This window comes from Habropoda laboriosa, unplaced genomic scaffold, assembly GCF_001263275.1.
Source record: "Habropoda laboriosa isolate 0110345459 unplaced genomic scaffold, ASM126327v1 scaffold72, whole genome shotgun sequence".
Classification (NCBI taxonomy): Eukaryota; Metazoa; Arthropoda; class Insecta; order Hymenoptera; family Apidae; genus Habropoda; species Habropoda laboriosa.
The window spans coordinates 706,208-719,818 of NW_017100188.1; the positions used below are offsets into that span (position 1 = coordinate 706,208).

At 37.5% G+C, this 13,611-nt stretch overlaps 1 protein-coding gene across 1 annotated transcript in view; it reads right to left on the reverse strand.

Moving 5' to 3' along the window:
• Positions 1 to 673: 673 nt before the first annotated feature.
• Positions 674 to 13,611, reverse strand: part of LOC108579757 (neutral ceramidase) — a 48,263-nt gene continuing 35,325 nt past the window's right edge. The window contains exons 8-14 of the mRNA XM_017943365.1: positions 7,062 to 7,181; positions 6,311 to 6,505; positions 5,634 to 5,864; positions 3,678 to 3,773; positions 3,402 to 3,572; positions 1,863 to 1,978; positions 674 to 915 (exon numbers count right to left, since the gene is read on the reverse strand). Coding sequence (XP_017798854.1) covers positions 738 to 915; positions 1,863 to 1,978; positions 3,402 to 3,572; positions 3,678 to 3,773; positions 5,634 to 5,864; positions 6,311 to 6,505; positions 7,062 to 7,181 — 1,107 coding nt within the window. The 3' untranslated portion in view covers positions 674 to 737. The remainder of the gene's footprint in view (positions 916 to 1,862; positions 1,979 to 3,401; positions 3,573 to 3,677; positions 3,774 to 5,633; positions 5,865 to 6,310; positions 6,506 to 7,061; positions 7,182 to 13,611) is intronic.

The window sequence follows — 13,611 nt, forward strand, 5'->3', positions numbered from 1 at the left end:
TATTTCTATAAATTCTCTTTTATTCTCTGCTATCACGTTGAACAATTAATTTATTCTACGGATTTCTCTTAAGAAAATACATCGCTGTATATATTAATTATACTTAAATTAGACTTAAATAAGTCTATCTGAATAATGCAGCTACTGTTCAAAGAGATCACATGTCATTACATCGTTATATTACAACACTGTACAAGAAGAAAATGTAGGTGAGGGGAAGGTAGGAGATTTCTTGTGCTATCGTATGGCCTTCACCGACCGAATTATCCCCGATTCAGCCGTGAATTAAGCGTAAGCATTTCATTCAGGACTAAAATAACACTACTTGATTATTCATAGTAACGCTGTCCACGAGTGCATGACCTATTAGTTACAACCTGAAACGGTCAATAGAAAACGTAACGTGACTGGCAGAAAAATCTCAAAAGAACAGCGATTCCAAAAATTCTTCAAATCAAGATACTAAATTAGAAAAACCCTTTAAATGTTAAACATGGAAATACTAAATCAAAAAATTTACTAATACACCAGATTGAAAAAAATTCTCTAAATATCAAAAATCAGAAAAAACATTCAGCGTGTTAAAGAAATGTGAAGCATCCTTAAAAAAAGAAAGAAGGAAAAGAAGAATGTTTCGTATGAAATAATCAAAGGAAGAAACATCATTCGCCGGATCGTAGGAAAAATAGTAATAAAGGAAGAAAGGGATCGAGTTTTCCAACATTCATGCGCGGTTTTCAATTTACCTGGAAGTGGTTCGATACACCGTAGTAAGGGTAGGTGCCACCGAGTATATAGCGGTAGTAGCCGTTGTGCCTGATACGATATTCACCGGTTTTGATATCTTCAGGGACTTGCCACGTAATGGTCACCTGACTCGAGCCAAGAATCACGGATGTCCTCGTCCATTCGAACCTATATCGATGGTAAAGCCAACGTAATAAGGAGAGATATATCGTTATTACTTGTCCGTCTGCAAAGCCTGATATTCTCTGACCGATACTCTTAGCTTCCCGTTTAGATGGTTTTCGCCTCAATTTTTTGGGTTGCTATTGATTTCTATGGAAACTTCTCTCTCTCTTAGATACTACATATTTTCATGGTAGATTGTTAAGCCAGAAATATTTGCTTTCTCTCTCTATCTCTCTCTTTCACTCTCACTCATTCTCTCTCTCCCTCTCTCTCTCTCTCTCTCTCTCTCTCTTAGATAATATATATTTTAATGGTAGACTGTTAAGCTAGAAGAATTTGTTCTCTCTCTTTTTCTCTCTCTCCCTCTCTTCTTCTTTCTCTCTCCCCCCTCCTCTTTCTCTCAGACGATAAATATTTTAATACTAGATTGTTAAGCCAGAAAAATTTGCTCTCTCTCTCTTCCTCTATCTCTCTCTTTCACTCTCACTCATTCTCCCTCTCTCTCTTAGACAATATATATCTTAATGGTAGATTGTTAAGTTAGAAAAATTTGTTCTCTCTCTCTCTCTCATTCCTTACTTTCACCTTAATTGCCACAAAAATTCTGTATTTCTTATATTATCACCTAGCCTGAATTATCATACACTACATAAAAGAATAATTCTTATAACTTTTTCACTGTAAAGTAAAATAGAGAATTTTTTTACTTTCCTAACTCATGCAAGTTTAAACATTCTTTAGAAGCATCCTGTATTTCTTCTTACACACTGTGCTTTCAAACAATTCAATATTTCTTTTGACACCCAGAAAATAGAAATTTTAATGAGAGATTATTGATCTAGAAAAATTTGTTGGTTTCTTTTCTCATGACAAAAGATGTATATAGGTTCAAAATGTTTATTTGCTCATTTAAGGGTTTGGACTGTGGATTATGGAATAAGTATGTGTACCTGGTCTCCCAATTGGCATCAGTAGCGACTGGCACCCATACTTCACCCTCTGTCAATCTCTCAACTGTCAGGAATGTGTCCTCCGTCATCAGGTTATTGCGTGGGTTGGCAGCAGTCTGGAAGAAATAAAATCAGAATTATGTGACACCGTGTTTATACAATTCTTTTTGATACTTTCTTCCTCGCGAAACAACGTCACGTTTTTGACAAAAGAACGAACCGTAAATTACAAGACTTGAAAGTAATCGATGTTTAAGTGGACAAATGTAGAATTTATATTCTAAGTAGATTATTAAAGTGGCACGATGAGTTTGATAAAGTCAGAATGAAATGAATCGCAGCAATACACAACCATTAAACTACAGGAAATTATAGCTAAATAAGAATCATAGAACTCCAGTCAAAAATTTTCTTTCAATCAGTTTCATTCTAATGAAGTTAAATAAAAATTCTATAGTTATCAAACTTCATGAAATCATAGTTAAAAAAGAATTGAGTCTTCTGTGAAAAATTTTATTTAAAATTCTGCAATCGTGAAACTTAAAAAATCTTAAATCATGAAACAAAAAGAAAATAAAACTCGCGTTAAAAACATGTTAATTAAATTAAGTAAAAATTCAATAGTCATCAAACCCGACGAAACAAGGGTTAAAAATAAAATAGAATTTCTGTCCAAAATTTCGTTTCAATCAGTTTCATAGTAATGAAATTAAGTTTCACAATAACCAAATGATACGAGTTCAAAACAAACTTCGATCGAAATTCACACGGTCACAGGAGTTATCTAAATGAAATTCGTCTATATTTACGCGAGCCACGCTACATTACGACTGAATATCCTTCATTTTGTTCAATGGACCACGAACGAATGTGTTGCCATTTTCAAGATGGCGTTGCACAACATGCACACTCTATCCAAATTCCATAATGTCGATGTTTCGCTCAACGTTCATACATTTACACAATGTACGATACACATATATCTATACGTCGTTCAAAATAAGAGTAACCTCGCTCTCGGACCGTTTCTCGTCCGTTCTGCGCATAGACGGAGAGCGTAGCAGAGGGTAGGACGGAGAAAAACGTAAGCGGTTAAGTGGGGCTTTGGACGTTCTAGTGGTTATAGCCCTGCCTTAGGCACGTCCCGTGCGCGAAGCGAGGTTACTCTTATTTTGAACAGAGTATAACTAGGTCACAGTCACTTTTAATACTGCTTTCTTCAGTGCTGAATAAAATACACAGCTCGCCAAAAGAATTGCAACACCTATATAAAAATTAGGGTTACACAAATCTAGAAATCACATGTTTTTCAGGCTACTCTGAGGAAAGAATGACCCTTTTTAAACAAGTGAAACCTCTTTTAAGCAAATTTTAATTATTCATCTCTGTCAATGCCCCAAACAAGATATATATACATTTCAGATTTGTGCGATTTCATTTCTCAGGTGTTGCAATTTTTTTTTCTAAACAGTGTACATACACACGTATAATAAATAGGTATTTTTTTTGGTTTTCTTAGTATTAATTTAGTAAACTTACGAAGGCTGCAGTGACGACGTCACCTGACGTAGCGACTTTCTGTGGTTGTTTGATGCAATCACCGAAATTCCTGCCCCATTTTGGTGTGTCGTATAGAACGGGTGTCACGAAAGTAAGGAGTGTCTTCTTTCTTAGATCTTCAGGCGCTGGACCAGATTCCACATTCTTGTTCTACAGTCACGATCAATTTATTGTTAATATTAGGTTTGTTTCTCCTTGTTTCGTGGACGATTTATTTCAGGAAAATCGCGTGGGGTGTTTCAATAGCGTACTTACTAGAAGGACAGCTGTCACGAGCTCTTGGTATTGCTTCAAGTATATCGTGAGCGTGTGAGGACCAAATATTGTCGATGCACCCTCGTATCTTTGGATCTGAAAAGTTCGAACAAGAAATTGTAATGGATTATAGTAACCAGTGAATTTTTTGACACTACGTATTTTATTAGTTTCCAGTAATTAATTTCGAAGTAAAAAAGAGTACTATTACAATTGAACATTGTTAACCCTACTGCGTTCTTCGTTTTGACTGTACACTTGAGACTTTTGGGTGAAAAAGGACTTAAGACCTTATGTGCAATCATTTTTGTTTCCAACGCGACATATGAACCTAGACAATAAACGTTTAAAATAATGTCAAGGAACGTAAACTTGGTAACAGCAAAAATGACTAAAAATATAAAAAGGCGGTGGGTCAAAAAAGACCCGAAGACCGCTCGAGGGTTAATTATCATCAACCTGAGTTTATCCATTTCCATATACAAAATTTTATCAAATCAAAATTAAATTCATTTTCTTCCTAAATTTAAATAAAACTTTCTCTAAAGCAGATTTAACATTTATCCTCAAGTAAATTGAGTAATTTTAACGGTCTTTAACCCTTTCAACAGTACGTCCGTATATATATTCCAAATTTTTCCGCAGGAGGATAAATAAGTGCAAAAGAAAAAAATATATTTAACACTAGAACTACCACACCAGTCAAAACGACTGGTTTCACTATTTCGTTTTAAAATTCCTACTTCATGCTACACTTTTTTCCCGAAATGGTGTCACGACTCTTACAGCAATAACTAAAGAAAGAGTACTGTGAATTTTATTTTTTTCGGTTTCATTCAGAATCGAAATAATTTTGTATCATGGCTACTTATACACCAGTGAAACTGACTGGTACGAGTCAAAGTGTAAAATGATCCTACAATTTGTTTACCGAACCCAAGTTAACCACTTTTCTCGTTTCGTACAACTTCTCGCACGTCTTTACAACTTCTAAGTGAATTTGTCGTACTCAAACTTATCGAACCGTTTACTGCGAAGGGAAGAACCGCAACAACTGACAACTTTTTTTACAAGCTTACCGCCGGCATCTAAATTATAAGTTTCGGTAGAAATAGCTTCGTTCTAGTGTTAAAAACTAAAACCATCACTCCAGGGAAAGAATTGTTTCGTTGCGTGATACTGAAAGGGTTCAGATGATAGAGGCATAATTGTGACTATGAAAGTGGCCTAAGTCGTATATTTCTCAGCTTCGAAGACATTTAGAATTTTCCCTTTGGGTGTATTAACCCTTTCGCGACGGCGGAACTAGCCATCGGTACACCACTAACAAACGGGTCGTCGTGCCGTTAGTGCACACCGTACGCATTAAGAGTGTCCCGCGTTTTTGGAGCTCCTAGTGTGTCCGTGTAAAATCTTGGAGGATTTCGTTGGAACAGCAGAGGACTTAAGGGTGTATCGGATAAAGGGAATGTTGTTGAGGCCTTGTTCTGTATTTCAAAATAAATCTTCACTTTGAGTTGTTGAGGCGACGCGCTTAGCGGATGGCGGATATAACCGGCGCAAGACAGTGTGAAGCATTTAGTGGATGCCGGATATAACCGGCGCAAGACAGTGTGAAGCATTTAGTGGATGCCGGATATAACCGGCGCAAGACAGTGTGAAGCATTTAGTGGATGCCGGATATACCCGGCGCTAGCCGCGAAAGGGTTAAGGGACATTTTTTCATTAGGTAATGATAACTCTTTTCTGTGAAAAGATCGACGCAGCGCAAGATAAACGATAAATTGAAGTGTCTTGGAGTTTTCACTTAAACCACTTTCATAATCACCAGCACAATAATTAAAGATTGTAGTACGAATGTAACGGATATGATCAGCGATGCTAATGAAAGTCGTTAGGGAGATTATTCGAAAAACGTCGGAAGGAAGCGAACGGTGAGGATGATCCACGATTTACTTGATATTCCTCCGGCGTAGTGACGTAATCGCTGTAAGTATTACAGAGACCGGCGACTATAACGGAGGTTTCGTCGTCGGACGCATCGTTCATGACCGTTTTGATAGCCTCTCGCAATCTTCTTCCGGACATTGTTGTGAATTCTCCTGGCACACCGGCGATGACAACGTTCCCGATCATGGCAACCTGCGTGGCCACTGTTTTCGGCTGCCACTCGTACGGCAGAATCATCTGGAGAATTTTCGTAAATCAACGTGTCAAATGATATTCCACGAAAACGTCTGAAGAAGTGAATTTTACAAAAATTCTAAAGAGATCGATGTCCAAACAAAGATCGTTGAAGATTTCAGAAATTGAACCTTAATTTACCACAGTGATCGATATTTTCTATTTGAGAAATTATTTTGTAACGCGGACAGAAATTTTTCGCTGTTTGAAGTGTCATTTCGTAATTACAATTTCTTCCGAATTCGATTCGTCTGAAGAATTTTCAGAAATAAGTAAACGAATAAAATAACATTCCACAAAAGAGTTTGGAAAATTTAACCTATGTTCTTGGGTGTCGTGAATTTTCAAGGGACTTGTAAATTTCTGTTGTAAATTATTTAAAAAAAAATTGATATCTAAGTAAATATCGCTGAAAAGATCGTTGAAGATTTTTCTTTCGGTGTACTTACGCGTCCAGTGGCAAGTAGAATGGGCTTAGCGCCGTGGCACTTCACGTCCTCAGCCGTGGGAGTCGCCAGCAAGTTTCTAACCGCGTTCCACAAGGGGTTGACCGTAGTCGTGCCTTGTTCGAACGCGAATGATCCCGGTCCGTCGATTGTTCCCGCTGCAAAACTGTATCCCATAGCTGGCAGACACCCGTGAACCTAACAGAACATTACAAATGACAATAAAATGATAAGACTGATAAAATAAAGTTCCTTTCACTCGAACAAAAGAAACGACTTCTTTTTATTAAGATCCGAAATCGTAATAAATGAAACCCAAAGTGAAATGAAATTTTTCAGGATTGAGAATTATTAATTATTATATATTATATCTTACCATATTACGGTAATTATTGTTTTCGAATATTTTACCATATCCTACCAATCATTGCTATAAAAATTGGCGCAATTAAAATATTCGACTAAAGATCTCCTCCGAAAAACCCTTAAAACCCTCTCGATTAGAAAATGGGAGTTCGTACGAAAATTGAAGAGTAAAAATCAAATTCTCTCTATCATTTTACACAATAATTGTACACACTACTGGCCAAAAGTTTGTCTATTTGCACCAATATTGAATTGTTCGTGAATTGGACCAATTGGTGCAACTTACGATACACAGTGGTTCCAAATTCTTCCGTATTTTCAAAGTGTCCAATAACAAAGTACAAAGATTAATTAAAAAAAAAGAAAAAATAGGAAGAATTTCACTTACCTTCTCGGTTGTTCTACTGGTGGTGTTATAAAACTCAGCTGTCTGTTCCACCATGTTAACGTAGCGATGCACCACGCGAATTGGCCCGATCACTTCCTTGGCATCCCCGTGCCACAGACGCTGCAATGAACCAGGCAACGGAACATGACTATAGGATCTCGATACGGTGGAACACAAGGCAACGCAACACAACGTGTATAACAGGCCAAGCACGCGTGGAAACGCATCCGCCTCGTTGCTTACGAACTGTTCTCCTACCGTTTCTGCTTTTATCATGCTAATACCACGGCTCTCGAAACCGACAGACTCCTCGCCTGACCGCGTCACGGCTAAAGAGCATGCGAATATATGTTAATTATCATCTTCTTCCCTTCCCATCAACGTTTCATCGTTTCTTGGTCCTTCGACTCCGGTGAAAGTTCACCTTCTGTTACGAGCTAATAGAATCGAACTGTAGCGAAGTGCGAACAACTGCAGATCTGCTATAAGTGAAGATCTATGTAGATCGGTGTAGATAAATCGAACGTGGCCACCAAAAATTCTGTTGCAACTCAACCACGGATTTAACCGTGAGAGGTGGGATCGCAGAAAAGAAACCCATTGACAGACTTCCTCTGTAATATGTAAAGTTTCATACGAGAACTATTTACACCGCGACACCAGCGTGCAACAATTGAGAAGCGGCCGATCGTCACTCATTGGTGACGTACGCACGCACTGAAGCTCCGTATCGCAATCGGGTCCCATTTCCAGCAAATTCTGCGTGTAAATCATTGACTATTCTAAAGCAACGCTAAACCACGAGAGGACCTTACGAGAATCGTCCAATCACAGAAAGAAGAAATCCACGAGCACCGGAAAAGTAATTTCACGAAGCAGCTAAATCGTCGTGAAACCTTGCAACAGAAATCATCCAATCACCAAAACGAAAACAGAAAACAATTCCACGAAGCAACTATGTATAATTTTGACTGAAAATCAACCTATCGCATAAAAAAAAGTCACTTCGATGAACAGAAAGTAATTTCACGAATTACACCAACGCTAAATCACAATCACAAAAAGAGACTTCAGTAAACGCCGTAAAAAAACAAGAAAATCATTTCACGAATGAACTATCTCTAAACAGCAATCATTTCACTATTCTAATTTTAGGAAAAGTCTACATTCGTCCTAATTCGACGTGTACAGGGTGACAAGCGAATAGGTGGCTAAACTTAGGTACCGTAAAAAAGGTCACATAAGCATACGTCCGAAAGCTCTTCCTTTCCGAGATATAGACACTTTTCTTTAAAACTTGCTTAACACGTTCCATGCCAGACCGATTTTCGGTGACTTTCCGTTCACGCCGCGTGGGTCGCATGCGTCCCACATTGTCGAGACTAACAGTTTTGCTTTTCGCCCTATATGTCTTCCAATATTTATAAGATTGCAAAAATCATTGTTATCGAGAAAAAGGTAACGTTTAAGATATGCTATAGAGCGAAGGAAAAATTTTTGTTTTAACAAATTATCGCCGTAGTTGCATAGTTTAAGTTAGCGGAAGGAAAAGGCCGAAATATCAGATGGCCTGAACGGAAAGACCATAGTGGGGCGTATGCGACCCACGCGGCACGGAACGTGTTAAAGAAATTACTGAAAATGATTTCCTTCTGCAGCAATACATGCTCCGCATCGACGTTTCAAGGATTGTCGAAGACGTTGAAAAATTCCTGGTGTATAAAAATTCTGCTATTATCGTAAACTAAACGCGCTGTCTTCAATGTCAACATAACTTGCTCCAAACGACGACAGTGCGTGAAATTCTACGTCTGACAGCTGTTCCAGTGAATTTTCGTGATTTCTTTCGTCCTTAGGAATAGCAGAATACGAAAGTTCGGCCACCTATTTCCTTGTCGCTCTCTATACCTTCACGCTGTACCGATCATCCTCTCCAACCGTATTCTCCCCTCGAGATCACTCACCCTTTCAACTGCTACCTCTATCTCTCGGTTCCATGCACGTCGTGTCGTTCTATATCTTTGGATCTCATCTCTGTGCACACGCAACCTTGCCTTCCGCCACTTTCCCTCGGTCAGGGAACGTGGAATCTAGCTGTGAGCGCAATCGCGCGGTCAAGAACACAGGACCAAGGAAGCTTATTAATAGACAGACGACGATTTACGTCGGTGATGAACAAACAGCGAGGAAACGAGCGACTATTAATGCCAACAGACTCGTTCTCTTTGATCGCCGATAAGAATCGAACTTCTAACGGGAGTGGAGTTAAAACGATGGATTTGGTAGATGGACGAAGGCTATCCGAATTTTCGGATTTACCTAATTTTGTAATTGGGTTGCCGGAGAAATTTTTGAGGCCTCGTTTGGCCTCAAATCGAGTTATTCCTTGAATTTTCGAAAATGTGATAATTATTAATTTTTGAAAATGCGGCGTGTGATACTTAATTATTAACTTCTGAACTTATAGTAATTACAATGAAGAAGGTTTCTAGCAATTCCATCAAGTTTTCTTCTTTCTTTTTTAATATTTTAATTTGGCTGCTATGCATTGGGTCAGTATTTTAAAAAATGTTTAATCAGCGTTTTAAATAAATGGTCAGTATTTAAAGTAAAACGTCAGTACGTAATATAAGTGGTCAGTATTACCTTGATTCGTAAACGTAATAATTTGTCAGTACTTTAAATAGATGCTCAGTGTGTGTAATAAAATATCCCAAGCTAACTAAAAATTTTAATTTCATTGACCAAAAAAACATTGTACCGACAAAATGCGATTTAATTAGTCATTATTTATACTCACCAAAATATTCACTTTTATCGACTATTTATTTTAAAAAATACTTACCATTAATTAAAAATATACCGACCAAATAAATAGAAGTGTTTCAATTTTTCCAAGATTTTCCACACGAATTCGAGAATTATCTAGATAATTCGCCAATTCTTTCCAAGTTACCCGACATTTTCCAATTTTTCAACGCGACAGTCTTCATAATTCTTTTCGAAAAAAGCACCAAATGAAGTGAAAATTTTCACGAAACACCTGGACCTTTCCTACTAAATATTAATTAACGGCAAACTCTGTTCGTTCCGGCGAAAACTTTAATTGAATATCGCCCTCGTTATTTTCTTTTCCCCGGTGTTAAACGATTGAGACAGACTTATATCGAACATTACTTTTCACCGTTAATTATGCCGGTGAATTTTCCTCAGGTGCATCTGTAATGAAGTGGGAGCAGACGAGTTCTTACGTTCACACGCTTACGTTACGGTTACATTATACTTGAATCAATTGAGCCTTCCATCGATCGACATTGAACCATTTACCGTATTTTCTTTTCGTTCTTCCGAGGTGAGAACAGTCGTGTTTCATGGTAAATCCTCGCGACTATTTCGCTCCATCGCGGTGGATCCTCGATAGACTCAAGACTTCCGGTTTCGATTAGGAGTTTGATTAAGTAAAACGTAGAAAGGAAGAAAGGAAGACATACGAACGAGCATTCGTTCCGGAAACTCTAAACGAAAAAAGAATTTACTTGTATTTTATAAAATTTCACAAATTTCGCAAATCTAACGTTTCACTTTCTCACAAAATTAGTAATACTAAATTATTCATGGAAAATTATAATTATTGCATAATTATCGAATCGGTGGAAGGAAATGTTGAAACATTACTCGGATACAAAGTGTTAAAAAAAGTATCGATAAATAAGCGCTAAGAAGTATCATAGGAAAATATTAATACGAGAAATGTTACGAATCTTAGTATTACCCAAAAAATCGACGAATCAGTATTTTTGAAACTGTATAAAATTAGAAAGGATTTATGCAAGACTTTAATCTTGAAACTGGAAGAAAAAATATTCCAAGCAGGTGAAATTAAAATTCACTTACCTCGAAATATATTTAAACAAGCTCAGAATACATTTTATTAGCTGAATGTGCAAAAAATTCGAGCAACTAAAAACTACAAAAAAAATTACTAGAATAACATTTCGCAAGGATAATCTCTTTTGTCGCTGCATTATACTATATTGTAATAAATTCCACGGTAAAGTGTCCGGTTAAGAAAAAGAAGGAGAATTTTTTCACTTCATCGTCCAAGTAGCTAGACTGAGGCAACAGGTATTTTAACACCTTTCGCTACAACGATACGTGTGAAAACATGGAACACAGCGGCATGATTCACGAGCTCGTGGAATAGAAAAAAGTTGTGCGAGTCGCTTGAGGAAGAAACGACGCCGTCGTCCTTGCGAGCGTCGAGCGTGAATCGTGTGTCTCGTGATTCGTGAAGTCGAAGGGTGTGGCGTATTCTGGGAAGGAACACAGAAGCACTATACGATATGACCTCGTTAGATTCCTAGTTTCCCACTGGTTTGTCGAATCGACGCTCTCGTATGATCTCGAAATCGTTTTCGCGATGTCGAGTTGATTTGCTAATACAAGGTAGTGCCTAACTGATACTAACTGATTTAGTATAGGACACGAGAGCAAACGATGTCTAATCTTAACTTATATTTACAAAATTAAATTCGATTCATAATTCGTAATTTCTAAAAATTCAAATTTCATTCGGTTCACTTTTTTAATGGTAAAAATCCTCAGTGAAGAGGTCAATCGGTAAATAGTAAAAATTTGAAAAATCTAAAATTATGAAAATGTAAATTTACGAAAATTTGAAGTTATGAAAATCTAAAATTATGAAAAGGCCAAATTTCAAACGATCAAAAATCAAAATCATTGAAATTAAAAATTGCCAATTAACCCTTTGACAACAGAAGGAATGCAGCAGCTCGAGAAATCTAAAATTTTTCATCGTTCTGCGTGTTTTGCATAAAAATTTACATAATTGTGCCATTTAAATGACAATTATCGTTTATATTTAGAACGAAATGGATGTATTAATATTTTTGAAACTTTCGAAATATTTCTATTTCAGAACATTAGTTGCTTTTTACTTTTCTCGGAGACGTTGATAGATTTTGTAAGATGAAAGAGTGCTAGGCCACTGTATCACGCGAATGTCTGCACACTAATCATCTGCGTATCGTGCCGTTCCAATTTCCAATTTCAACACCTTCATAATTCCCTATTACGCCTTCACCGTCAAATTAATGGCGGAGAAGAATAATGGAGTTGATAGGAAATGGAACTGGTACGCTTCCTGTTGCTTGTTGTCTGTACCTCACGTGAAGATTATGTCGTGGCCACGAACACGTTTATGCGAATGAATAGTGGAATCTTTGTTGTCTGTTCATAACCTAATATTATTCGAACAAAAACTGATGTATTCGTTTCCTACAAATTTCCAAAAATTCCAATTTATCTCCTCAGGAAAAAATAATAAGCTAACAATCGAACTTTCATAAATCCAAAATCACTAGTAATAAGATCTAATTACCCTTTCAAACCTGAACAATTTTTCCTCGATTTTCCTAATTTCACTGATTTTCATTTGAAAGTCAATATCTGAAAACAAATATTTTTCACTGAGTTCGATTTCATAAAATTTGTATACACAGGTTAATTCAAAATTGAAAAGGTGGAAAATGTGAGTGAGAATATAAGGGTTAGTAACTCGAACAACCCAGATCGTGAAAGCCTCAAAACTCTCATTAAGATTCGACCTAAACCCTTAACCCTCGCCCAGCCAATGCCGGGTCACTTTTAACCCATGTCTGAAGCATAACGAAGAGGCGGTAACGTCTGCTCGTTCGCTAGGCTTAATCTTATCGCTGTAACACCTAACTCGTTCTAACTCCTAACGTCTTTAGGACAGACAGAATACAACAGCGAGGAGAAAAGATCGAAGCAGCTAAACAACAGCGTAAATATGTTCGAGATGCTACAAATTCGTAGGAAATGATATCAAATACAGCTCAAAGTGTATAATAACATGCCTAAGGCATATATGTTCACACATATTGTAGGAACCTAGGGAAAAATATTGAGGGACCCAATGGGAATCGAACCCGGGACCTTCGGTTTAGCAAGCCGAGGCTTTGCGCTCTACGCCAACCACTCCCTCTCTGTTCTCCCTTCGAGGTTTTCTATTTGGGTGTGGAGGCCCCGATACTACAATACGATAAAAAAAGAAATACAATTTTATGTACACAATGTACATAAACAAAGTAAATAATATATTTATAAAACATTCATATTTTTTGTTCTGTGAGAAAATCCGTCCCGAAGACGGTGAAGCCAGGCCCAGCGCGCTCGGTGGGGGTGACTCCGCCCCTTTGGGCCTTTCCCTGGGCCTGTTCGCGTAGGGGCAGGACGACGCGTCCTCACTCTTCCCGAGATCATCAACATACTTTTGCGAACGACGCCCGATTTGAGTAAAATATATTATTGTGGAAACGTAGAAACGTTCAATTTATTTTACGCCCACCCTACTCCGAATTGGAGTACTTTTCCCGACAGTTCCAAGATTTTTTCTTGTAAGATGATATTTATTACCTAATGATCAGTTCTGAAATACATACAGTAAAAATTCCAGTATGGGTCAAAAGAGACCCATAATGTTATTCGTCACTTTCTCATTTTGAAA